The 27,603-nt window shown below is 44.6% G+C and overlaps 1 protein-coding gene across 1 annotated transcript in view; it reads left to right on the top strand.

Annotated features, from left to right (window-relative positions):
* Positions 1 to 27,603, top strand: part of atg4b (autophagy related 4B, cysteine peptidase) — a 101,594-nt gene that overhangs the window by 3,855 nt on the left and 70,136 nt on the right. The window contains exon 2 of the mRNA XM_068041767.1: positions 21,850 to 21,951. Coding sequence (XP_067897868.1) covers positions 21,850 to 21,951 — 102 coding nt within the window. The remainder of the gene's footprint in view (positions 1 to 21,849; positions 21,952 to 27,603) is intronic.

Genomic DNA, 27,603 nt, shown 5'->3' with positions numbered 1-27,603 from the left:
TGCGCAATATTTACGTTTGATTCTTTCTTTCTTTCCTTTCGTTTTCTTTCTTTGGCCTCCTTGTCTTGAGAGACAATGGGTGAGTGCCTAGAGGTGGTCAGTGGTTAGTGGAGCAGCGCCTGCAGTGGCTATCAAGGCCAATTTTGGAGTGACAGGCGCTGCAGATAGAATTGGTTGTCGGAGCTGTTACACAGTTGGCTCTCTCCTTGCACCTCTGTCATTTTTCCTGCCAACTGCTAACTCTCTTCGACTCGCCACTTTTTAGCCCCACCTTTATGGCTGCCCGCCAGCTCTGTCGATCACGGGCAACTGACTCCCACGACTTGTGGTCAATGTCACAGGACTTCATGTAGTGTTTGCAGACGTCTTTAAAGCGAAGGCATGGACGGCTGGTGGGTCTAATGCCAGTGATGAGCTCGCTGTACAATGTGTCCTTGGGGATCCTGCCATCTTTCATGCGGCTCACATGGCCAAGCCATCTCAAGCGCCGCTGTCTCAGTAGGGTGTATATGCTGGGGATTTTGGCCGCCTCGAGGACTTCTGTGTTGGACATACAGTCCTGCCACCTGGTGCCATGGATTCTCTGGAGGCAGCGAAGATGGAATGAGTTGAGACGTCACTCTTGGCTGACGTACGTTGTCTAGGCCTCGCTGCCGTAGAGCAAGACTTGAAACACTCAGACTTTTGTGTTTGATTTGACTTTAAGAAAACTGCAGGTAGCAATATTTAGATTTGCAAGCATGACCCTTTGTATAGAGTTATTGATCTCAGTCACAGGCCGTCAGAGGCCAGGTGTTGCTGTTCGGGAATGAGGAGAAAGGCCGAAATTAGAGGGCTGGTCCCTTTGAGCTGATCTTTCTGGCAGTTGGTAATGGAGGCTCAGAAGCAACTGTTCTGTCGATGCTGTGAGCCATGATAACTGAATTTTATGTGGAAAATGAAGGGCGCTATAACAAAGCCTTTTAAACATTCGAAAAAGGCAGTGTTTAAATGTTCTGATTTTTGTGTTGGGAATACGGCTTTCAGTAGGGGTCCATCAGAGGACTAATCAGTGTTCTGGTTCTGTGAAAATTTCTTTATTCTTGAGATCTCTGACAAGGCAGCAATTATTGCCCATCCTTAATTTCCCTGAGGACGTTGTGATAAATGCACCGTGTGGGACTGGAGCCCCACTTTTCTCTCCTGCTTTGTGTCCATCTTCCACAAAGCACTCTGAGATGTTGTCCTTTATGTACAGTGCTCTATAAATGCAAATTGGTGACTATAGCTTCCTTCTGCATCAGTCCCTGGGACAAAACCTTACAATGGCACTTTCAAATTCCCAATGGCCTATTCTTTTGTTACAGTACTTTTCTGCACCTACTGATCTGCTCAATTGTTCTCTCACCTCCGTCTTTGATCTCCTTGTCCCTAGAAAAAACCCTTCCTTTCTCACACCCTGGTTATTTTCCTTATAGTACCAGCCATCTTAAGTCCAAAGGGCACTGGGTTGCATGTGTGTGGTGCACAACTAGTTTAGCCATTCATTGCCAGACCTGGATGGGCCACGTCAAACGCTGTCAGGCCCTGCTCTCTGTTAAAACAACATACTACTCCAGGATCACCTTGGATTGTGAATATGCCCCCCTGGCTTTTTCCTTCCACTACCAACAGTCTCCTTAAACCCCTGTCCCCTCTGACGAGGAGTGCATGCATTTCCTTGTCTTTCTCACCAAGATTGAAACCATCTGTTCAGTTTCCTCTGCTGCATCCCTCCTATCGTCTTTCCCACCACGCCAAGCTTCCCCTAATGCTCCCCCTTGCCCTAACCCTGAACTTACATCTTTTTCTCTCCTATGTCCTCTCATGCCCTCTCTGAGCTCATCTTGTCGATGAGACTCACCTCCTGCTCTCTTAACCTTATTCCCACTAAATTGCTGAGCACGCAACTTCTCTTGCTGGCCCCATGCTGGCTGATATTGTAAATGGAATCTTCTGTTCAAGTATTGTTCCACTCCCTTTCAAATCTGCTGTCATCACACCCTTAACTCCTCTGTCCTTGCAAACTACCGCCTTATCTCTAAACTTACTTTCCTTTCCAGTCCTTGAATGTGTTGTCGCCTCTTTCTTGTAATGCCGTGTTTGAACATCTGCAGTCAGGTTTCCACCACTGCCACAGCATGAAAAATGGTTTTAAGTCATGGTCACAAATGACGTTCTCTAGGACCATGATGCACTCTCCCTCCTCCACCTTGATTGTCCTGCAGTCTTTGATCGTTGACCACATTGTCCTCGTCCATTGCCTGTCATCTGTTATCCAGCGAAGTGGCAATGCACTCGCCTGGTTCTGCTCTTTATTTATCTGGTCATAGTCAGAAATTCTCCTGCTGTGACTTCTCTTTCCACCCTCAAACTGTTAAGCCCCCCCCCCCCCAACTATTTCTCATCTACCTGTTGGTGACATCATCCAAAAACACAACGTCCAGTTTAGCATAAATGCTGATGACGCCCAGCTCTACCTCACCACCACCTCTCGACCCCTCCATGGTCTTTGTGTTGCTAAAGTGCTTGTTCAGTATCCTGGATGGGCCACAGTCTCCTGCACTAAAACACTGGCACAACCAAAGCCATTGCCTTCAGCCCCTGGCCACAAATTCCATCCCCCTTCCCAGCTGCTGTCTGAGACTAAACAAGACTGTTCACAGTCTCGGCATCATCTCTGATCCTGAGATGAGTGTCTGACCCCACATCCTGTCCATCACAAAGACTGCCTACTATCACCCCTGTGTCCACCGCTGCCTCAGCCCATCTGCTGCTGAAACTCTCATCCATGCTTTTGTTGCCTTCAAATTCACCTATTTGAATGCTGTCCTGGCTGGCCTTCCCCACCGTATCCACCCCCAGATCTATGGCCCTCTATGCACTTCAGTTCATCCAAAACTCTATTCCTGTATCTTAGAAACATAGAAAGTTGATGACTTAGAAAGAAGCCGCTTGGCCCGTTGAGTCTGCGCCGGCCAAAAAATGAGCCACCTAGCCTAATCCCACCTTCCAACATTTGGTCCGTTGTCCTGCAGGTTACAGCACTTGAGGTGCATATCCAGATAGCTGTTAAATGAGTTGAGGGTTTCTGCCTGTACTACCCTTAAAGACAGTGAGTTCTAGATCCCCACCCACCCTCTGGGTGAAAAAACATTTCCTCATCTCCCCTTTAATCTTCTACCAATCACTTTATGCCCCCTAGTCATTGACCTCTCTGCTGAGGTAAATAGGCCCTTTCCATCCACTCTATCCAGGCCCCTCACAATTTTGTACATCTCAATCAAATCTCCCCTTGGCCTCCTATGTTCCAAGGAGAACAACCCCAGCCTATCCAGTCTTTCCCCATTGCTGCATTTTTTCAGTCCTGGCAACATCCTCGTAAATCTCTTCTGTACCCTCCCCAGTGCAGTCACATCCTTTCTGTAATGAGATGACCAGAACTGCACACAGTACTCAAGTTGTGGCCTAACGAATGATTTATACAGTTCCAGCATAACCTCCCTGCTCTTCTATTCTTTACCTGGGATAATAAAGGAAAGGATTCCATATGCCGCCTTAACCATCTTATTGGCCTGTCCTGCTACCTTCAGGGATCTGTGAACATTCACTCCCAAGTACCTCACTTCCTCTACATCTCTCTCTATTCTCCCATTTATTGTGCATTCCTTTGCTTTGTTTGACCTCCCCAAATGCATCACCTCATACTTCTTGAGTTGAATTCCATTTGCCACTTTTCTGCCCATCTGACCAGTCCATTGATATCTTCCTGCAGTCCAACAGCTATCTTCCTATCAACCACATGGCCAATTTTCGTGTTGTCTGCCAACTTCTTGATTTTGTCCCTGCATTTATATGCAAATCGTTAATATAGATTACAAAAAGCAAGGGACCTAATAGTGAGCCCTGTGGAACGCCACTGGAAACTGTCTTCCATTTGCAAAAACACCCATCAATAATTACCCTTTGATCACAAGGTCCTGTTCAGCCACCACCTCTGTGCTTGCTGGCCTACATTGGCATCCATCCACCATTTTCAAATTCTTATCCTCGTTCTCGTCCCTACATAACCTCACCACCTCCATCTTCCTATATCTGTAATTTCCTCCAGCCCTAAAACCCTCTGCAGTCTCTGTGTTCTCCCAACTCTGGCCTCTTACTCATCCACAACTCCTTTCATCCCACCATTGGTGGCTCTGCCTTCAGCTGTCTCTGCCTAAAGCTCTGGAATTCCCTTCTCAAATCTCCCCACATCTCTCTCCTGCTTTAAGGTGCTCCTTAAAAACGACTTCTTTGACCAAAATTTTTAGTCACCCATCCTAATCTCTCATCCTTTAGTGTATTAAACAATCCTATAGCTTACTTTGCCCTCAACACAGATCTTCCATGTCCAGGTACACTGTATTTGATCCTTACTAATATCCCAACAGGAGTGTCAATCCAGATTATGTGCTCCATTTATGGAGTGGGGCTTGAACCTATGACCCTCTGATTCAGGACCAAGTGCTACCACTGTCCTAAGGCTGGCACTGTCATTCTTTGCTGAGTGTGATTCACGTTCATGTGTTTCTGATTGTCATTGTATACTGCATTCAGTCTTCATTTATATTCATATTTTAGGGGCATAACAGTGTAGACTTGCCTTTCAAAATCTAGGCAAGCTGTGACTGGACACTCTGAACTCCACCCTCCCTCCTTCCAGCCCCTGCCCTCCACATTTTTTAGCACTCTGACCGAGATGATGACCCTGGTGGATCACCAGCACTGATTATTCCTGTAGGAAATTAATTTAAATATGTAATTATATGCAAATGAAAAATTGGCAGCACTTGAACTCCCAGGTTAACGCTGTGCAGATGCAGTGTGCTCAGCCGACCCATTTATAATGGCTGTGAAGAACCAGTCACATTTTTGCCTTTTTATGAAGTGATTTCTTCAAGCTGCACTGCTCTGTAAATTATTGCTGTGATTAAGCTGTAAGTTATGGGAATTGGATTCAACATTTGCCTGTCCTTGAATTTGAAGGAACGGGGTGAAGAGATTGAATGCCATGCAGACTTTATACAGTCACCTTATCCATGTGACTGTCTCTACAAGTCCAGCTACATCCATGTGCCATTGTCAGACTCTATTCAGCAGGGGACAGTTGTCGAGCTGTGCCAGCTGCTGTAAAGAAACCTACAATCAACCTCATCACAGGAACAGAACTGTGAACAGGGCCTTAACCATGATTGCATAATGTTCAGTACCATTTGCAACTCTTCAGATAATGAAGCAGTCCGTGTCCACGTACAGCAAGATCTGGACAACGTTCAGGCTTGGCTGGTAAGTGGCAAGTAACATTCGTACCACACAAGTGCCAGTCAATGACTACCTCCAACAAGAGAAAATCTAACCATTTCCCCTTGACATTCAGTGGCATTCCCATCGCTGAATCCCCCACCATCAGCATCCTGGGGGTTACCATTGACCAGAACCTTTACTGGACCAGCTATATAAATATTGTGGCTACGAGAGCAGGTCAGAAAGTGGGAATTCTGCAGCACGTAACTCGCCTCATGTCTCCCCACTGCCTGTCCACCATCTACAAGGCACAAGACAGGAGTGTGATGGAATACTGTCCACTTGCCTGGATGAGTGCAGCTCCAACAACACTCATGAAGCTTGACACCATCAGGAACAAAGCAGCCCATGTGATTGGTACTCCATCCATCACTTTAAACACTCACTCTGTTCATCACCCGTGTACAGTGGCAACAGTGTGTACCATCTACAAGATGCACTGCAGCAACTTGCCAAGCCTCCTTCGACAGCACCTTCCAAACCTGTGACCTCTACCACCTGCAAGGACAAGGGCAGCAGACGCATGGGACTACCACCACCTGCAAGTTCCCCTTCAAGTCACATATCATCATGACTTGGAACTATATTGCTGTTCCTTCACTATCACTGGGTCAAAAACCTGGAACTTCTTCCTAACAGCACTGTTAGTGTACCTGCACCAGATGGAAGAAGGTGGCCCACCACCACCTTTTTGAAGGGCAATTTGGGATGGGCAACAAACGTTAGCCTTGCCAGGGATGCTCACATCCCATGAAAACATAAATATATTTTTAAAAAACACCTTCGCCTTTATACATCTGGACACTTCCAGATTGCCACAGGGACATTTGCAATAAAAGGCAATGTGCAGCATAGACATATAAAATTGGTCCCTAGTGTACTGTTCAGTAGGACCAATCATTCAGTACCAACAGCATCTGCAGTATTTTGCTTTTATTTCATTCAATACCTTTCCCACTGAACAATGACAACAGTGTGAGAGCTACCCAATTACCAGATGCCCCAAAGTCTAGGTGGTTACATGTGGCCATTGGGGCCATCCCCACAATGGTATGGCCAACATGAACAGAAAGGAGTTTAATGTCATCAGTGTTCAGCTGATCAGTGGTTAGGTCAATGCCCACTTCATTCCAAGGCATTTGTTTTTGTCACCCTTATTTGAAGGCAAATACAAACTTCAAGGATGATTCCTCAGACTGAGGCTATCCTCTTCAGCTATGGCTAATGAGTCACAGCAGTGTCAGGAATAATTAAGACCTTGTACAGCGATTCTAGTCAACTAGGAATGGGCAATAAAGTTGCACATCCTGAGAACAAACTGTAAACAAAAAGTACAGCATAGATATTCAGCTGGATGCCTGAACCAACATTTCTGTCGGCCTGCACTTGAGCAATTAGTCCAAAGCGCTGTCACTGACCTTGGCCTGTGCACTACCCCAGTTAGTATCCATGCCCATCCTTTGCTACTTTATTCTGCAACTTCAGGAAGAAACTTTCTGACCCAATATCAAAGTGTAACCAGTATATTTACCTAATAATTTTCTGCTATGTTAGTGTTTTTTGTCACAGTGCTTCCTTTTAGTGGGTGTATTGTCTGTGTCTTTTGACTCCTAATCTGTGACATCCCAGTGGAAGGAATATGTGTGTTGGGCAGCTGCTGGGGCTTTGTGGAAATCAACTTGGAATTTGAGTTGGTCCTGTACTTCCTGTGCTGCTTCCTCAGGTGACTTTGCATCTGCTTCTGTTGGCTCACCTCACTTGTTTTCTGGCACATCTGCCATTTGCTTGTGGGGGGAGGGTGTGTTGGATGGTCCAAGTGTGGTGTCGCCTTGGGACTCCATTAGCATAGCTACTGATTTGCATGGGAATGACTTTGGGCAGCAGTCGGCTCCATGACATCCTGCCTTGGGGTTCCCATAATCCAGAGGGCCAGCATGTGGAAGCTGGACAAGAGAATCACTTGTAGATTGCCAGTTTAAGATGTCTGTAACAGTCATAGGAACAGGAGTAGGCCATTTAGCCCCTCAAGCCTGTTCTGCAATTCAGTGAGATCATGGATGATGTCCAATCTAACTCCACATACCTGCCTTTGACCCCCCGCCCCAGACCCCTTAGATTTTTGTTATCCAAAGGTATTATCAGTCTCCGTTTTAAAATTAACAAGTGATCTAGCATCATTTGCCATTTGTGAAAGAGTTCCAAACTATTAATCATTTACAGCACAGAAGAAGGCCATTCACCCCTTCAAGTCCATGCCGGCTCTCCATGGATCAATCCAGTCAGCCCCGCTCAATCCCCGAGCCCTGCAAGTTCATTTCCTTCAAGTGGCCATCCAAAGCCCCAGCCTTTGTGGATAGAAATGTTTTCTAATTTCACTTTTGAAAGATCTGGTCCTAATTTGTAAGCTATGTCCCTAAGTCCTGGACTCTCCAACCAGTGGAAATAGTTTCTCTCTATCTACCCTATCTGTTCCCCTTGTGACGGAAACCACACCTGCCAAATGGAAACACATTAATTTCATCATATGGAACACTACTTGAACTTTTTACTGGACATTGAACATGTTTAAAAGGACCATACAGCTGAGCATCTAAAAATTGGCTGCACATTTGCATTTCGCGAAACAGTTGCATAGAGAGACAATGGGAGTTGTCCCTGATTCAGTTAGCGAGATGGGTTTTGTCAATAATGATGATCAAAAGACATTGCGAGCCACTGACTTTGAGCCAAATCCCCACTGAGTGTGACTGGATAACTTTTGAAATTAACAATCCCCGCAGACGATGCTGTTTCAAACAAAGAGTAGGTCACATGACCTATCTGCTGACCAGACTGGGAATTGATTGAATTGTGCCACACAGAAAGGGCAGACTGCAAGTTGAAGACCAAAGAGAAAGAAAGTCCCTCCCCCTCACTATCTCTCTCTTGCTCGCTCACGCTCACGGAAGCAGCAGAAGCCTCAAGACAGAGGACCTCTTCAGCCTTCTGGTACCAGCGAAACAAGTTTGAAAGTGTGCCCTGGGCCCCAGCAAGAACTGCAAGACTTAACTGCAATGAAGGATTTTACATCCAAACTAAAGACAATAGCTGAATCCCATCTACTACTCCAAACCCTCCCCCTTTAATTCTTTCTCCTCCTCTGTATCTATTTGTGTGTGTATGTTTAATATGCATGCTAGTTTGGTTGCTTTGCATAATTTTAACTGAGTTAGAGTGATAAGGTTAATAAACTTGCACCTTTCTTGTTTAAACTGAAGAAAGCCTGTCTGATTGGTTTCTTTACAATTACAATTACAATTAGAGAGCAGTGAGTAAGGACTCACTGAGGTGAAGCTAAAACGCTGCATTTTTAAAAAGTTAAACCCTGTTACGGCCAAACCAGGAAAGGGGCCAGAGGGGAGCCTGAGATCCCTTCCTCACCGATCATAACACTTTTAATATCTTGAATTCACAACTGGTGTCGCAAACGGACTTGGGACTTCTCCCACGTAGGCTCTGCTGCAGATGCTTCTGGAGTTGGTACATGCTCCATTGTAGAATAGATGCAGAGATGTTTCCAGCACAACTGCTATATGGACTTTCTATGCTACTCAGCCACACCTTGCGGGGTGCTTATGACACTCTAATAGCTCCACTCAACAGTTTTGCACAGACAGCAATCTTTTTAGAAGCAGGTTCTGTGAGGATTGAATCCTAGGGTCTGCAAGCGCAACTTGTTGCTTCTCACAGATACATTGTGATTCACCTTGTACTACCTCCTTAAACTTGCTAATCCTCTAGGGTGGTGTAATTTGGTTCTTGTGACAGGTGCTGCGAATGACGCAGGGTGCTTATGAAATGCTGCTTGCTTCAGTGGCACTGGGACTGCTGGCCAGCTTCCTGGGCACTCCTACAAAAATGGAAACCGCACATACCTTACGAAGTTGACTGGAAGATGGCCTTCAAACAATAGCAGTGTACTTTGTCTATATGGATACTTGTGTAAGGTTGAGGAAGTAGGGAGTGAAGACTTAACAAATGAAAGATGATGGGCCTCAGCCTAGGGGAAGCCTCTAGCTTCATACTTTACCCATGCTCTTTGTGGCAATTGTTTTATTGTGGCTTCACTGAAGGCTGCTATTGGCCTTCCTCCTGTTTGTGTTTCTTTCTGTTGTGAACTATTTAGGCTTGATGTGATGACTTTTCCACTTTCATCCCCTGAACCTTATGAAATAAGATTAAAAATGGTTTCTTTTTGAATATTTGTTTTCAATTGTGACTCTTCCATCTGTTCCTCCGGTATTGCTGCAGTCTCAATTACACTGAGGTGAAATGCTTTCACTTTTAATTGCATCTTTAAATGGTGCTTTTATTTCTTGCATGATTTCACATGAAAACACCTGCTCTACCTCTGTCAGCCTCTGCAGTGCTTCTTTGCTTGTCTATCTTCTGTTCTCGGATGATGTAAGAAGGCTGGGTTTAGGCATCTTGACATATATACCAAGGAATCAGATGAATCTTTAATGCCCTTTCTTTGCTCCTCACTAAGGAACTATCTGGGATTTTACCACCCAGTTTAGATCAAGGAGTAAATGATGGTTGTGGAGCCTTGCCAAACTGTCTTAAACTAACCAGTATAGGTCAAATCTAAGTTTTCTTCCCGATCTGCAATTTACGATATCCACAAGCTATTGAGCAGCTGAACATTAATTCAGTTAAATCCATAATCCATAACTCGGTGAATCTGGAGTGTGGCATCAAGGAGCCCTAGTAAAATTAAAGTCAATTGGAATCGAGGGGGAAGCGCTGCACTGGTTGGAGTCATACCTAGTACAAAGGAAGGCGGTGTGGTTGCTGGAGGCCAACCGTCTTAGCCCCAGGGCATTGCTGCAGGAGTTCCTCGGGGTTGTGAGTTGAAATGTTTCCATGACCCCAGAGCAGATAACCCTTATGAGCAGAGTGGACTAAATGGGAAATATAAATGTGTGCAGTGTTACGAATGGTAAGAACCCCCTTGTAAATTGTGATTTGTGCATTTGGGTATTGTTAACTGTCATTTTATATATATTTACTTCTGTGTTCCGATTGTCAAAATGGAGGAGAGAAGTCAGGTGGAACAGATACTTGCAAGGATCTAATTTTAGGACCCAGGAAACCCCAATCCAACTTGCCTGGACTTGAAACTGTAACAGTTTGAGGGTACAGTCTGTTTCCAATATACAACTGCCTTTGGTTCAGATTAGCCCAGCTGTCTGAAGATGCACATCTCTCTCAGACAGTTTGCAAGAAGCCAGAAAAATTCAAGACCCAGACTGCAAACAGCAAAGAAAATTAAAGACACAGTCTGCAAAAATAGCAAAAAACCTACCTTCTGCTAGCTTCCTCTCCATCTTAGGAAAAAGGTGACTTCAGCCGAATCAAGCTATCTCCACTTATATCTGAGAGTGCAAAGAAGAAGAAATTTTTAAGAGAAGAGATAGTTCCAACAGCTCTCCTCTATTCAGCACTTCTAATCAGTGATCTCCAATTTTTGAACTCTTTTTTTGATAATTTAAATGGATGCTGGGTTTAACTGAAATTCATTTTAGTTTGTAGTTCTATTTAGTAAATGTCCTTGCCTTTTTATGCCTTTAACCTTTCCCTGAATGTTTGTATGTGTGCATGGCAAAGTTAAACCCCTTCCTGAGTTTGAGTGTGTAAATAAACCCTAATTCTTTGATTTAACTCTAACAACTGTGTTGTTGCGGTCATTTATTATCGGGGTTTAAGGGAGGGAAAGAAATTCAATCTCTATTTACGGACGAGTGGTTGGAAAAACAGGGAAGTTTGTTCAAGGAGAAGAAAAGATTAACTACCTGTTCGTAACAGCAGTGACATCAGCGAATGTAACATCTCCACTTAGAACAGGCCATGCTGATAGCAGGAGAGGATTGGCTACAATTTGTTTGGCAGGGTTATGCACTGAAATGTGATTTAGATTTTGATTGACTTACACATAAGCATCCAGGATATGATCTGGTGAAATGCGCTATGGAATTTCTCTTTCTTTTCAAATAATTTTAAATCAACTGCTTCGTTACCTGCATTGCTTATTTCCCTCTGACTCAATTGTTCAAATTACAGGCTTCCCTCCCATTGTCATTATAACAAAGAACAGTACAGCACGGGAATAGGCCATTCGGCCCTCCAAGCCTGCGCCGATCTTGATGCCTGCCGAAACTAACACCTTCTGCACTTCCGGGGCCCATATCCCTCTATTCCCTTCCTATTCATATATTTGTCAAGATGTCTCTTAAACGTCGCTATCGTATCTGCTTCCACCACCTCCCCTGGCAGCAAGTTCCAGGCACTCACCACCCTCTGTGTAAAAAAACAAAAAAAACTTGCCTCGCACATCCCCTCTAAACTTTGCCCCTCGCACCTTAAACCTATGTCCCCTAGTAACTGACTCTTCCACCCTGGGAAACAGCTTCTGACTATCCACTCTGTCCATGCCGCTTATAACTTTGTAAACCTCTATCATGTCGCCCCTCCACCTCCGTCGTTCCAGTGAAGACAATCCAAGTTCATCCAATCACTCCTCATAGCTAATGCCCTCCAGACCAGGCAACATCCTGGTAAACCTCCTCTATACCCTTTCCAAAGCCTCCACGTCCTTCTGGTAGTGTGGCGACCAGAATTGCACGCAATATTCTAAGTGTGGCCTAACTAAGGTTCTGTACAGCTGCAACATGACTTGCCAATTTTTATACTCTATGCCCCGACCGATGAAGGCAAGCATGCCGTATGCCTTCTTGACTACCTTATCCACCTGCGTTGCCACTTCAGTGACCTGTGGACCTGTACGCCCAGATCTCTCTGCCTGTCAATACTCCTAAGGGTTCTGCCATTTACTGTATACCTCCCACCTGCATTAGACCTTCCAAAATGCATTACCTCACATTTGTCCGGATTAAACTCCATCTGCCATTTCTCCGCCCAAGTCTCCAACCGATCTATATCCTGCTGTATCCTCTGACAATCCTCATCACTGTCCGCAACTCCACCAACCTTTGTGTCGTCCGCAAACTTACTAATCAGACCAGCTACATTTTCCTCCAAATCATTTATATATACTACAAACAGCAAAGGTCCCAGCACTGATCCCTTTGGAACACCACTAGTCACATCCCTCCATTCAGAAAAACACCCATCCACTGTTACCCTCCACTGACAAGGAGATCATGGGGCAAAGGCAAAGAGTGTGTTAATCGTGTGGTGAAAGACAAAGCGTTAGTGCAGAGAGTGTTAAATGACACAATAATGAAAGCTGTAGCCAAAAGCACAAACATTAAAAAAAACAGTGGGCAGGCACATGGTTAAAAAAATTGAATGAAGAAACAAACTAAAATAAAAATAAAAAGTAAAAATAAAAAAAGGGGGCCCGTTATGTTCTGAAATTTTTGAACTCAGTGTTCAGTTCGGTAGACTGCAGCGTGCCTAATTGGTAAATGAGGTGCTGTTCATCGAGCTTGCGTTGATGTTCACTGGAACACTGCAGCAAGCCCAGGGACAGAGTTGTGAGCATGAGAGCAGGGGGGTGTGTTGAAATGGCAAGCGACAGGTAGCTCGGAGTCATAGAACATAGCGGTCACCCAATCTGCATTTAGTCTCCCCAATGTAGAGGAGACCGCATTGCGAGCAGCAAATACAGTATATTAAATTGAAAGTACAAGTAAGTGGCTGCTTCACCTGAAAGGAGAGTTTGGGGCTTTGGATAGTGAGGAGAGAGGAGGTAAAAGTGCAGGTATTACACCACCTGCGATTGCGTGGGAAGGGGACGAGGTGTCAGGGGTAATGGAGGAGTGGACTAGGATGTCGCGGAGGGAACGATCCCTTTGGAATGCTGACTGGAGGGGAAGATGCGTTTGGTAGTGGCATCACGCTGGAGGCGGTGGAAATGGCGGAGCACGGCCCTTTTGAATGTGGAGGCTGATTGGGTGGAAAGTGAGGACAAGGGGAACCCTCGCGGTTCTGGGAGGGAAGAGGTGAGGGCGGAGGTGCGAGAAATGGGCCGGACACGATTGAGGGCCCTGTCAACCACAGTGGGAGGGAATCCTTGATTAAGGAAAAAGGAAGACATATCAGATGCGCTGTTCTGGAAGGTTGCATCACCGGAGCAGATGCATCAAAGACATAGAAACTGGGAGAATGGAATGGAGTCCTTACAGGAGGCAGGGTGTGAGGAAGTGTAGTCAAGGTAGCCGTGGGAGTCAGTGGGCTTATAATGAATATTAGTAGACAGAGAAGTCGAGGAAGGGAAGGGCAGTGTCGGAGATGGACCATGTGAAGATGAGAGAAGGGTGGAAATTGGAAGCAAAGTTGATGAAGTTTTCCAGTTCGGGGCGGGAGCAGGCAACACCACTGATACAGTCATCAATATACTGGAAAAAGAGTTGGGGAGGGGGCCTGATTAGAACTGGAACAAGGAATGTTTGACATATCCCACAAAAAGACAGGCATAACTAGGACCCATACAGGTACCCATAGCAACACCTTTCACTTGAAGGAAGTGAGTAGAGTTGAAGGAGAAGTTGTTCAATGTGAGAACAAGTTCAGCCAGGCGGAGGAAGGTGGTGGTGGATGGGGACTGGTTGGGCCTTTGTCAAGGAAGAAGCGGAGAGCCCTCAATCCATCCTGGTGGGGGATGGAGGTGTAGAGAGATTGGACGTCCATAGTGAAGAGGAGGCGGTTGGGGCCAGGAAACTGTCAAAATGACGTAGGGCGTCAGAAGAGTCACGGATGTAGGTGGGAAGAGACTGGACCTGGGGAGAAAAGATAGTCAAGATAATTTCAAGTACAATAGTTCAATAATTTGAGAGCATGACTGGCCCACCCCTTTATTTTTAGTTTTACTTTTTTTACATTTTTGTTTGTTTGTTCCATCATTCAATTTTTTTAACCATGTGCCTGCCCACTGTTTTGTTTCGTGTTTGTGCTTTTGGCTAGGGCTTTCATTATTGTGTCATTTAACACTCTCTACACTAATGTGTTGTCTTTCACCGCACCATTAACACACCCTTTGCTCCATGACCTTCTGGTCAGTTATTCTGCGACCCTGTCCTATCAGCATCTTCCCTTTTTGTTATCTTTTACCCCACCCCACTTTATTTGCTTAAAACCCATTACATTTCAAACCTTTGCCAGTTCTGATGAAAGGTAACTGACCTGAAACGTTAACTTTGCTTCTCTCTCCACAGATGCTGCCAGACCTGCTGAGTATTTTCCAGCACTTTTTGTTTTTACCTCAGAGATTTGTGTCTCATTCCAAGACACACAGCAGCCTTAAGCGCAATACATGTGGGCTGGATGAAACTGTATCGCGGGCTCTTTCACCTTGTACAGAACAAGAGAACCAGAGAACACGTCCTGCACTTGAAGGCGCTAAATTCAAAACAAATCAGCAGTAAAATTATTTCAGTGAGCCAGCGGTCAATCTGTGGAATAGGCTTTTTCGGGAGCCAGAGGAAGTTGATAGTTCTGATTCATTTAATAGCAAATTAGTAACATTTCTTTGAGCAATTAATATTTTGGGGTACACTTTGAGTAAATTGAGACATGACATGTGGTAGGTGTAGCATACTTGGGAGGAACACCTAACTTTGGATCCATGGTTCCCAAAGTGCTCCGCTACTGTGAGGTGTTTTCCTTGCTTTATGTCTGGGTCTGTTGCACACTAATAGATTTTGAGTGCTATGATTAGTCAGTAACTCCACGATTGCTGCGACTAGATGGTCTTTGGACTTTTTTTTTGTTGTCGAACAATTCCTATGTTTCTATGAACACATGCATTCAGTTGCATCTTAGCGATATGTTTTCAGTCAGAAGCCTGCACCACTGTAACATTGAATGTAATGAAAATACCTTTTGAAACTCATTTCTTTTCATTTAATGGGACTTACATTGATAAAATCTTGCTACAATCTACAGGAGTTCTTTAAAAGTATAGGATTTCACAAGTTAGTAGGGTTCGTCAAACCTGAAAGATGCCAGGCATCAGCAAAATCATCAGATTTCTGAATTTGTTGACTTAATAGCATCTTGCTTCAACTGTGCACTTTTTAAAACATTTTTCTGCAGTGATGCTACATTTTTGTTTTGATAATTGATGCTGCATTTCAGGGTTTAGCATGGGGTAACTGAAACTATGTCTATTTTCAAGGATCCTACATGCAGGAGAAACCTTAAGCTTTGTACATTGACAAAGGTGCTAATAAAGGTTTGAATGGCACGCCCACCCATACTGACGAATATCATCCTTTCCTTTTCTCCCGTGCCTTAGAAGAACTGTCATTCGGTTGCAGTTTTCCCACCTTGGAGCAAATGTCATCGTGACAATACCTGCTCGTAGTTTGTACGCTTTTCATTGAAGTTACTTGCCAGCACTCCGATTTTTTTTTTCTTGTCTTGATGCTGTTACAATCAAAAAGTGCAATTATTGATCAGTTTAAATTGCTCTTGAAAAACTTCCCTGCATTGTATCCTGTGTCTTTAAACCTTTCAACAGAAATATGAACAATGGGGCTGAGAAATAACTGCATTGAAAGACTGATTACCCATCCATTAATAATCTACCTTGAATCTAGCACATATTTCCTGTTGCATTTACTTATATTGTTACATTTAGTAAATGTATCCCACCTCCATTCACATTTATTGCAACTGATAAATCAACTAATCTGATAGGAGTTTGAACTTCTCTTTTGAGCATCTTACCTTGTTCCACCCCTCTCATCTCTCATTGAAAGGATACCTTTACTGTTTTCCTCCCTCCGCCTGTGCACTGAGCGACTTCTCATCCTCAGTGACTTCATCCTCCATCTCAATTCATCATGCTCTCTCTCTGCTGAGTTCACTATTCTCTCCTCCCTGAATCATTCCCTCCATATAAACTTCCCAACTTATACTCTCAGCCACCCACTTGACCGTGCCATCTCATGTGGCCTTGCTGCTACTAGCAAAACATTGGTAATCACTTCCTTGTGTCGCTCTACACACTCTTCCCCCTCTCAACCCTACTTACTTCTGTGTCTGCCCCGGAAAAAAACTCTTCCCAAGTCGCTCATAATTGCACTTTCACATTCCCAACTGCCTAATCTTTGGCTCTGCATTTACCACAACATTTCTGCCCACCCTACTTCCCTTCCTGGTCCCCATGCTAGCTAATATTAACAGTTCCCTTTCTTCGGGTACTATCCCCTATTCCTGCAAATCTGCTGTCATCACCCTTATCCTAAAAAAAAATCCCTTTATCTCTCTGTCCTTGCAAAATACTGCCCCCTCCTCCCCCATCTCCAACCTCCCTTTCCTCACAAGACCGTGCTGTCACCTTCCAAATCCATGCCCATCTTTCCCAGAACTCCTTGTTTAAATCCCTCAAATCAGGTTTCCATCCCTGCCACAGTACTGAAACAGTTCGTCCCAAAGTCACCAATTACATAACATGACTGTGGCACAGGTAAACTATGCCTTCTCGACCGGGTTGCAGTTTTGACACTGTTGACCACACTGTCTTCCTCCAGTGGTTTTCCACTGTCGTCCAGCTGGATGGGACAGCACTCTGTTCTTGCCTATCTAGTCGGGGTCAGAGAATCACTTGCACTGGCTTCTCTTCACGCTCCATAAACATTAGCTCTGGTGTCCCCCAAGCATCTACCCCTGGCCCCCTCCTATTTCTCTTCGACATGTTGCCCCTCTGCGACATCATCCAAAAATATTACGTCAGTTTACACATGTATGCTGACGACATGAAGCTCAACCTCACCACCACTTCTCTTGACCCATCCACTGTTTCTAACTGTTGTGGCTTGGTGTCATATTTTGCTTTGTAATACTCCTGTGAAGCACCTTGGGATGTTTTATTACAGTACTCCAGGTGTGGTCTCAACAAGGCTCTACACAATTGTAGTAAGACTTCTTTACTCTTCTGCTCCAATCCCTCTACAATAAAAGCTAGCATACCATTTGCTTTCTTAATTGCTTGCTATACTTGCATGTTAACGTTCTGTGATTTGTGTACAAGGACACCCAGATGCCTCTGAGGACCAACATTTTCCAGTATATCAGCTTTTAGCAAATATTCTGCATTTTTATTTTTCCTACCAAAGTGGATGTCTGCACATTGTATTCCATCTGCCACATTCTTGGCCACTCATTTAACCCATCTAAGTCTTTTTGCAGCCTCTATGCGTTTTCCTAGTAGCTTGCTTTCCCGCCTAACTTTGTATCATGAGCACTCGGTTTTAATATCATTGTTTCTTAGTTCTTGCTGTTGCCACTCCTGATCCTTTATTGGCTTCTTGATAATTTTGCATCTACTCTTTTCCTGATCCTTTCTTCAATTCCTGACCCTGTTATCAAACCCTAACTACTGTTAGACTGTCTTCAATGCTGTCCCCTCCCCTGCCCTCAGTCCTTCCAGACAGTTCAATGCAATAAACAAATAACACAGAATTGCCTTTCATGACCTCAGTGTGTGCCAAAGCACTTCACAGCCAATCAAGTAATTTGAAGTATAGTCACTGTCAAAATGTAGGAAATGCGGCAGTCAAATTGTGCACAGCTGCATCCCACAAAAGCAATGCCATAATGACCAGATAGTCTGTTGGTCAAGGACACCGTTGCTTTTCTTTAAAATGGTCTCATGGAATCTTTTGAGTCCACCCAAGAGCAGATAGAGCCTTGGTTTCACTTCTCATCTGAAGGTGCAGTAATCCCTCTGCACTGTACTGGAATGTCGGTGAGGATTATGTGCTCATGACTTACTGACTCAGAGGCGAGGGTGCTCCCACTGAGCCACGGCTGACACCTTGGTAATTGTAATATACTAGTAAAAAATCCTACTCACTCCAAGAACTCCTCTAGTAATGTGCCACTCAATTTTGCTGTTTTAAATCCCAATCCCACTACTGACGTGCTTGCTGCATGCTTCCCAACCAGAGCTCACACCATTGCTGCTGCATCACAATACCCATTGCGATTGCAGCCATTTTTAGTTCTTTGCAACACCATATGAGATCTGCTGTTTTCAAGTGCAGTATTGATATAACAAAACAGTACGCTTTTACTTGTTGTCATCACCACGCTCCCTCTGACACATTTGTGTCACATTTATTCTGGACAAGTTATTTGAAACTAATCTGGCTTGTGAAAATTTCTTCAACATTCATTCTTAAAAAGTAGAAGTGCAGTCGTTTGGAACATACTGAGAATCTGTTCCACTGACAAAAGACACTTGTGTTAAGACAGAAGTGAGATCTGATGCAGCCATGATGTAAAAGCAATCTCAGCAATCACACTTCAAAACAAAAGAGTAAGCAAGCTACAGGAATTTCATTCTGCTTGTTAACTTGCAGCCTTGCAGATGATAATTCATGGTCAAATTTTACAAATTTCACGGTCATGACATTTTAAGAACTGTGAATTTCATGATTTCACACATTTAAATCATAAATTTCACTGTGTTGCAACAAACCATGAAAATGATCTATTAAATCAAAAAAAGGTTTCTGAATGCAAATCGCATTTATTGTATACTCAAAAAGTATTGTAAAAAGCTGACTATAAACAGGTCACGTTCTTTACTCACTGAAGTCAGTGGTTGAATGTGAGCAGGGAGCAACCTGCAACTGTGTCTTTCTTCATTCTCTGTCTCTGTGCTGTGAACACCTGTCTGTGTTTAGACACAGCAATCTCCATATCTGCAGAGTTTGTTGGAATTGTTAGACAGCGCTGTGCCAGCGTTGCAAGCTGGGGGATTCTGCATTCCACAAAGTTCCAAAATTGCAGCACAGACAAAATACAATCTGCTTTTGTAATGCATTTATAAGCAGGAATCTCCAGCCTAGTGTTCTTGTCAAAGCCAGGAATCACATCAAACGAATTTAAATCCACCAACAGGTCTGGGGTCAAAGTTACGCACTGCTTTCAGGAATGCTGCAGAAGTTCGTTGAAACCTCTGAGCTGCCTTTTCTTCCCCACTTGGCTCTTCCCTGTAGCAGTAATGTCGTTTGAGCTTATTTGCAATGCAAGAAAATACCTGTTGAGCACAGGCATTTAATTCAGATTCATCGAGTGTTTTTTTCACTGTACTTCAGCCCAGAACAGTACATCCATTACTTTATTGAAAGCTTCAAGGATTGTGACGTGTCGAAATTTAAACCAAGTGACTAAATCCATCAGTTGTGTTGCATTCTTGGCAACAAGCTGAACTTCCTCATTCAGCTGACCATCATTTGGAAGGGTTACAATGTCATTTTACACCTGTTTTTTCAGTGTCCGTGAGAGCTCTTCTGAGACAAAGTCTGAGTAGTATTTTAAGTGAGCTGCATGATGCTGTACTGCCTGAAACCAAGAATTTCAATGTATAATTACTGGTTCTGGAGGAAAGGCAATGTTTTGTTCCCCAATTTCATCCGCATTTGGAATATGTTGCCTGTATAGAAGCTTAGGCTAGGCCAGTGTTTGAAGATCTTTTTAATGTAGCTGACCAGTTTGTCGACTTTACCAAACTCACTTTTCCACAGCTCACTGACGAGAAATTATATATGCTTAACAGATAATATGGGCAGCATTAGGCATTATGCCTTGGAGCACAGATTTGAAAGATTTTGTCATGTAAGTTGCATGTCACTCATGAAAGCAGACACTTTGTTGAAATCTGCACCATATTTTGAAACAGTCTTGATTATCGCTTGGGAAACTGGTATAATTAACAGCTTCCAAGTAGACGTATTCTGCGAGAACTGTTGTTGGCTTTCCTGACTGCACATCTTTGGCCTTACCAGACATAAAATCAAAACATGCAGCACTTAGTTGTCTTGCTCATCTGTAGATTCATCACAAATAATTGCAGAAGATTCACATGCATTAATCTGAGACCTCATCTCATCACAATGTGTCGCAAAAGCCTTTTGTAGGTAGTCCTGTCGTAGTTTATTTGTGCTTGGCGAGCAATCGCAGTTTTGCACGTTATGTTGAATGAATACCCACAGCTTTGGGTGATCGAGTTTTTCCCGATGCTATGTTGATGCTTGCAAAAGCAGCCACCAGTTCCATTGTACCCAGCTGACGATTTTCCAACCTCTCTGTCAACTTCTCAAAAAGAGATGAAATCGTTGCTTGTGCTTTTGCATGTTGGTTTTCCAGTAGTGCCATGTCTTTTCTGCTCTCTTTCTGCTGCAATGGCTTTCAGACTATAAGTGGCACTGAACCATTGCCCACTGTGTGTGATCCAATGAAACATTGTAGCTTGTACAAAATAGTATTCCACCATTAGCATGTAGAATTTGGCTTCCAAATTCTTTCACTTGATGTGCTGCAGTAATGTTATTGGCCATTTTTGATTTGATCATTCTGGCATTCTCACTTGTCCACTAATACTTGGGATGGCTACATTCAAAACTGTACTAGATGTCCTCCATCATCTACCAAGCAATGAGTTGAACCTTGGTTTAATCTGTAAGATACGTGATGTTCGCAACGTGCCCAGCAATTAGCAATTTCACAGAGGACCCGAGATTTCACGATCCATGTCGCATTTTTCACGGCTGTGAATTTAGTCAGGTGCTATTCGTGGGTAATGGATCAATGAAGGGACCTGACCAGAGCAGGAAGCAATATGAAAGGGACAGCACTACAGACACCTTATCTGATGTTTCCACCCATATTCTGTCTCATCTCCATCACTCATCACCTCACTCCTGGAACTTTTTGACCGTCACCACTCTATATTCTTCCAAATTCTCTTCCCAGTCATTCTGACTTCTTGCAATCCCCTGACTCCAGCTGCACCCATTTTCACCTTTCTCTTTTTGCTTGTGCCCTATCCACTATCCCCTTGTTCCCATTCCCTCCTGTATTTTTCTGCCTTACCCTGTCATCCACTCACCCCCATCTCCCTTTCCAGCACATGTTGTTCACTCCTCCTTTATGCCATTCCATCTCTGTTATCGCGCCTACCCCCATACCCCTCTGTCATCCACACCCCATGTTCCCCTCCTCAACCCCATCCCCCCTCTCCCTTGCTTGAGGAAGGTTGGGATCAAAGGCTAGAGAAAATAGTGGATGAAGAGGAAGGTGCAATGCAGGCCAATATAAAATTTAGTATAAATATAAATGCAATGAGTATCAGGAGGCCTGCAAGCTTTAATACTCTAGATGTGTGATAGCTAAGTGTTAACATGTAGATCAACTAATTTAGAAGTGTTGACATGTAAAGGTGTGACTGAAAAAAAAATCCTGAAACAGGAAGCCAGGTTATTTTATGTGTAAATTAAATATAGCATCTGAAACTGTCAAAGCATCGTCATTGGCTGCCAATGTCACCTATGAGTATGAGTTCGTGCATTCCACAAAGGAAGGGGTGACAAATGTGGGGAAATAGAGGATTGGAAACTCTGGGAGTGTGTGTTCATCTTCAGAATCCTTTAGTAGATGGATGCTGTAACTCATTTTCTTCTTTCTTCTCAGCTACTTTAACATACGACACTTTGCGGTTTGGCGATTTTGAAGACTTTCCAGAAACAACAGAGCCAGTTTGGATTTTAGGAACAAAATACAGTGCAATCACAGGTACCGGAGAGACTGGGGCACAGTGATCATAGGAGCTTGGGAGAGAGTTGGCGGGAGTTAGACTGTTCCTAGGCTGGGGCAAGAGGGTGGGAGGGGTGGTGGTGGTGGGGTGCAGTTCGGCTGTTGCTGGGCTGACTCTGCAGCAGAGGGCTTGCTTTTGGGAGGTTGGGGAAGAAGTTGGGCCAGCGTAACAGCAAGTTAGAATATTCTTTTACCATTCTGATAGGATAAAATCCCCCAGTCGGAGAGAATGAATCTCAGTTTCTCTCTTGAAATAGTCATTTAAAGGAGAATGTAACTATCAGTATGTACCCTTAACTGTGTTGTGGTTTAACTTTTTTATGTAATGAGTTGAATCAAAAAAGGCCATTTGGTCCACTCAAGCTTATCACTCAACTACATGAACCACGTTAATCAACTGTATCAAACTGGTAGCCAACTGCATTTTGAAAGAACTTGTGTTTTTTAATCCACTAATTTACCTGGTTGATTTATTCAAATGTTTTCACCCATTTGAGTAAAGAAATATTTTCTGATAGCTGTTTTTTAAAAAAAAAAATTTTTCACTAATTTAAAATTTTTCCACTGACCCAAGTGGGCTTAGCTTGAAGTAATAGTCTGGTTTCACCTTATCATAGAATTATACAGCAAAGAAAGAGGCCATTCAACCCATTGTGCCTGTGCTGGCTCTTTGGTAGAACTATCCAATTAGTCCCACTCTCTTGCTCCTTCCCCATAGCCCTGTAAATTTGTTTGCCATTAAGTGTTTATCTAATTCCCTTTTGAATGTTGCTATTGAATCTGCTTCCACCGCCCTTTCTAGCAAGATATTCCTGCTAACTCACCAGGCTTAAAAATAAAGATTCCTCATGTCACCTCTGGTTTTTTATGCCAGTCACTTTAAATCTGTGTTCTCTGGTTACTGACCCTTCTGCAACTGGAAACAGTTTCTACTTACTGAATATGGTCATGTAAAAGGCAAATTTTTGAAACCAATATTTGAGGCTAGCATTTGCGGCGGGGGGTGGGGGTGGCGTGGTGATTGACTTTTACATGAGTCATATTTTGAACTTTATTCAAATAGCCACCATGCAGACAGGCATAATTACTGTAAACTCATTTATTTAAACAAAAGTCATATACAATTTTATACAATTATTACAATAAATGGAACAATTTAATAACAAACTAGCTAGAACTAAACGTGTGTTAAAATCCATCAAAATCACTCTCGTCATCGTCTGCAGCTCTGAATAATTCTTCCCAATCATGCTGCCTCCCTTGGTAACTGTTTTCTGTCCCTGTGGCATCCAGTTGCTCCACTTATTTTTGCTGGTGTCCTTGAACGGCTTGTTGATACTGACATCTAATGGTTGGGCCACAGTGATAACGCTGGGAATCACTGCAGTAGCAGTGTTTGTGATGGATCCTCAGCGACACCATCATCCACTAGGTGTAATTTAAACGTGTCCCAGATGAGCAAACTTTTGGATATTTATACTAGTGTGTGATTAGAACGTTCTGTCTGCTCTCTGAAAGTTAAGGTCAACTTTTACATGAGATACTGGAAAAATTTAAAGATTTTTTGGCCTAAAGTCCGGGGAAGACTTTTATACGAGATCGACTTTTACACAAGTATATACGGTATTTATTCTATCAGCTCTGTTCACTATTTTGAACATTATGAAATCACCTCTTAACCTTTGCAGCTCTAAGAGAACAATCCAAGCTCCTCTAGTCTCTCCACATAACTGAAGTCCCTCATCCCTGGTACCATGGTGGTAAATCTCTTCTGCATCATCTCCAAGATCTTGACATGCTTCCTAAATTGTGGTGCCTGGAACTGAACACAATACTTCAGCTGAGACATAAGCAGTATATTATAAAGGTTTAGCATAACATCCTTGCTTTTGTACTCTATGGCTCTACTAATACAGCCAAAGATCCCAAATGCTATTTCAACTTCTTTCTCAACTTGTCCTACAACCTTCAAAGGTTTGTGTATATACAACCCCAGGTGTCTCTGCTTCTGCACCCCCATTAAAATTGAACCATTTAGTTCATGCTGTCTCTCCTCATTCTTCCAATCAAAATGTAGTACTTCACACTTCAATATATTCATCACTTGTCTGACCATTTCACCAATCTGTCCATGTTTAGAGATACAGCACTGAAACAGGCCCTTCGGCCCACCGAGTCTGTGCCGACCATCAACCACCCATTTATACTCTTTTTGGGCCTCCTTATCTCGAGAGACAATGGATACGCGCCTGGAGGTGGTCAGTGGTTTGTGAAGCAGCGCCTGGAGTGGCTATAAAGGCCAATTCTGGAGTGACAGGCTCTTCCACAGGTGCTGCAGAGAAATTTGTTTGTTGGGGCTGTTGCACAGTTGGCTCTCCCCTTGCGCCTCTGTCTTTTTTCCTGCCAACTACTAAGTCTCTTCGACTCGCCACAATTTAGCCCTGTCTTTATGGCTGCCCGCCAGCTCTGGCGAATGCTGGCAACTGACTCCCACGACTTGTGATCAATGTCACACGATTTCATGTCGCGTTTGCAGACGTCTTTATAACGGAGACATGGACGGCCGGTAGGTCTGATACCAGTGGCGAGCTCGCTGTACAATGTGTCTTTGGGGATCCTGCCATCTTCCATGCGGCTCACATGGCCAAGCCATCTCAAGCGCCGCTGACTCAGTAGTGTGTATAAGCTGGGGATGTTGGCCGCTTCAAGGACTTCTGTGTTGGAGATATAGTCCTGCCACCTGATGCCAAGTATTCTCCGAAGGCAGCGAAGATGGAATGAATTGAGACGTCGCTCTTGGCTGGCATACGTTGTCCAGGCCTCGCTGCCGTAGAGCAAGGTACTGAGGACACAGGCCTGATACACTCGGACTTTTGTGTTCCGTGTCAGTGCGCCATTTTCCCACACTCTCTTGGCCAGTCTGAACATAGCAGTGGAAGCCTTACCCATGCGCTTGTTGATTTCTGCATCTAGAGACAGGTTACTGGTGATAGTTGAGCCTAGGTAGGTGAACTCTTGAACCACTTCCAGAGCGTGGTCGCCAATATTGATGGATGGAGCATTTCTGACATCCTGCCCCATGATGTTCGTTTTCTTGAGGCTGATGGTTAGGCCAAATTCATTGCAGGCAGACGCAAACCTGTCGATGAGACTCTGCAGGCATTCTTCAGTGTGAGATGTTAAAGCAGCATCGTCAGCAAAGAGGAGTTCTCTGATGAGGACTTTCCGTACTTTGGACTTCGCTCTTAGACGGGCAAGGTTGAACAACCTGCCCCCTGATCTTGTGTGGAGGAAAATTCCTTCTTCAGAGGATTTGAACGCATGTGAAAGCAGCAGGGAGAAGAAAATCCCAAAAAGTGTGGGTGCGAGAACACAGCCCTGTTTCACACCACTCAGGATAGGAAAGGGCTCTGATGAGGAGCCACCATGTTGAATTGTGCCTTTCATATTGTCATGGAATGAGGTGATGATACTTAGTAGCTTTGGTGGACATCCGATCTTTTCTAGTAGTCTGAAGAGACCACGTCTGCTGACGAGGTCAAAGGCTTTGGTGAGATCAATGAAAGCAATGTAGAGGGGCATCTGTTGTTCACGGCATTTCTCCTGTATCTGACGAAGGGAGAACAGCATGTCAATAGTCGATCTCTCTGCACGAAAGCCACACTGTGCCTCAGGGTAGACGCGCTCGGCCAGCTTCTGGAGCCTGTTCAGAGCGACTCGAGCAAAGACTTTCCCCACTATGCTGAGCAGGGAGATTCCACGGTAGTTGTTGCAGTCACCGCGGTCACCTTTGTTTTTATAGAGGGTGATGATGTTGGCATCGCGCATGTCCTGGGGTACTGCTCCCTCGTCCCAGCACAGGCATAGCAGTTCATGTAGTGCTGAGAGTATAGCAGGCTTGGCACTCTTGATTATTTCAGGGGTAATGCTGTCCTTCCCAGGGGCTTTTCCGCTGGCTAGGGAATCAATGGCATCACTGAGTTCCGATTTGGTTGGCTGTATGTCCAGCTCATCCATGACTGGTAGAGGCTGGGCTGCATTGAGGGCAGTCTCAGTGACAGCATTCTCCCTGGAGTACAGTTCTAGGTAGTGCTCAACCCAGCGGTCCATCTGTTTGCGTTGGTCAGTGATTATGTCCCCCGATTTAGATTTGAGGGGGGTGATCTTCTTGATGGTTGGCCCAAGAGCTCTCTTCATGCCATCATACATTCCTCTGATGTTTCCGGTGTCTGAGGCCAGCTGAATATGACTGCATAGGTGTTGCCAGTAGTCGTTTGCGCAACGCCTAGCTGTTCTTTGTGCAGTACTTCTGGCTGCTTTAAGTGCTGCGGATGTTAAATCGCTGGGGGCTTTCTTGTAGTTCAAAAGTGCAATGCGCTTAGCGGCTATGACAGGTTCCAGCTCTTCATTATGAGATTGAAACCAGTCTGCATTTCTCTTCGCACTTTTGCCGTAGGTGGTCAAAGCTGACTCATAGATGGCGTCTCTGATGTGGGCCCACTTGGTCTCAGCATCCCCTGTGGGAGTGTTTTGAAGGGCTGTTACAAGTGAATTTAGAAATTTTTGTAACAGCTGTGGGTGAGAAATTCTGCTCGTGTTGATGCGCGGGTGGCCCTTCTGCTTGGAATGATGCAACTTCTTTGGTCTGAGTCTAACCTTGCTGCACACCAGGGAGTGGTCGGTGTCGCAGTCCGCACTGTGGAAGCTGCGTGTGATTTGAACACTGTTTAAGGCGGCTCGCCTTGTGACAATGAGGTCTAGCTGGTGCCAACGACGTGATCTTGGGTGCCTCCATGAAACCTGGTGACAGGGTTTAGTGTGAAAGAACGAGTTGGTGATGCAGAGGTTATGATAGGTACACAACTCAAGCAGTCTCTGCCCGTTCTCATTCATCCTTCCAACGCCATAGCGCCCAAGGCAGGAGGGCCATGAGTCATGGTCGGCCCCAACCCTGGCATTAAAGTCCCCCAGCAGGAATAGGTGTTCGGTGTTGGGGATGCTGCTAATGATGTTATGGAGTTGTTCATAGAACTGGTCTTTAGCTTCAGGTGCAGAACAGAGTGTTGGAGCATAGATGCTGAGTAGGTGTACTGGACCAGAGGTGGTGAGCAGTCGGATGGACAGTATGCGTTCCGAGCCATTTGAGGGAGGCTCTATCATGCTGAGCAAGGAGTTTCTGATGGCGAAGCCCACTCCATGCTGTCTTGGTTCTTCAGGATCCCTGCCCTGCCAGAAGAAGGTGTAGTCTTGCTCTGCTAGAGAGCCACTCGCGGGGAGGCGAGTCTCCTGAAGTGCTGCAATGTCCACATTGAGTCTACTGAGCTCGTTGTTAATGATGGCGGTCTTCCGAGAATCGTTGATTTGTGTAAGGTCTTCCGACAGGCCAGGACACATAGTTCTGACGTTCCAGCTTGCAAAGCGAAGGGCTGGTACCTTCTTTCCTTTTTTCATGTTGTTTGGTGCGGTGTATCAGTCCACCTTTCGGGCAATGACCCTGAGCTCCAAGCACCCATTGAAGCAGGCAGACTGTGGCGGGACAGAACCTTATTGACCGGGGGCTGCCCGGTTTGAGGCGGGCGGTAGCTGTCCAGTGAGGTGCAATGACCTCTCCCACCGACAAAGGCAACCCGT

The sequence above is a fragment of the Heterodontus francisci genome, chromosome 11, assembly GCF_036365525.1.
Source record: "Heterodontus francisci isolate sHetFra1 chromosome 11, sHetFra1.hap1, whole genome shotgun sequence".
NCBI lineage: Eukaryota > Metazoa > Chordata > Chondrichthyes > Heterodontiformes > Heterodontidae > Heterodontus > Heterodontus francisci.
This window is presented reverse-complemented; position numbering and strand designations above follow the sequence as displayed.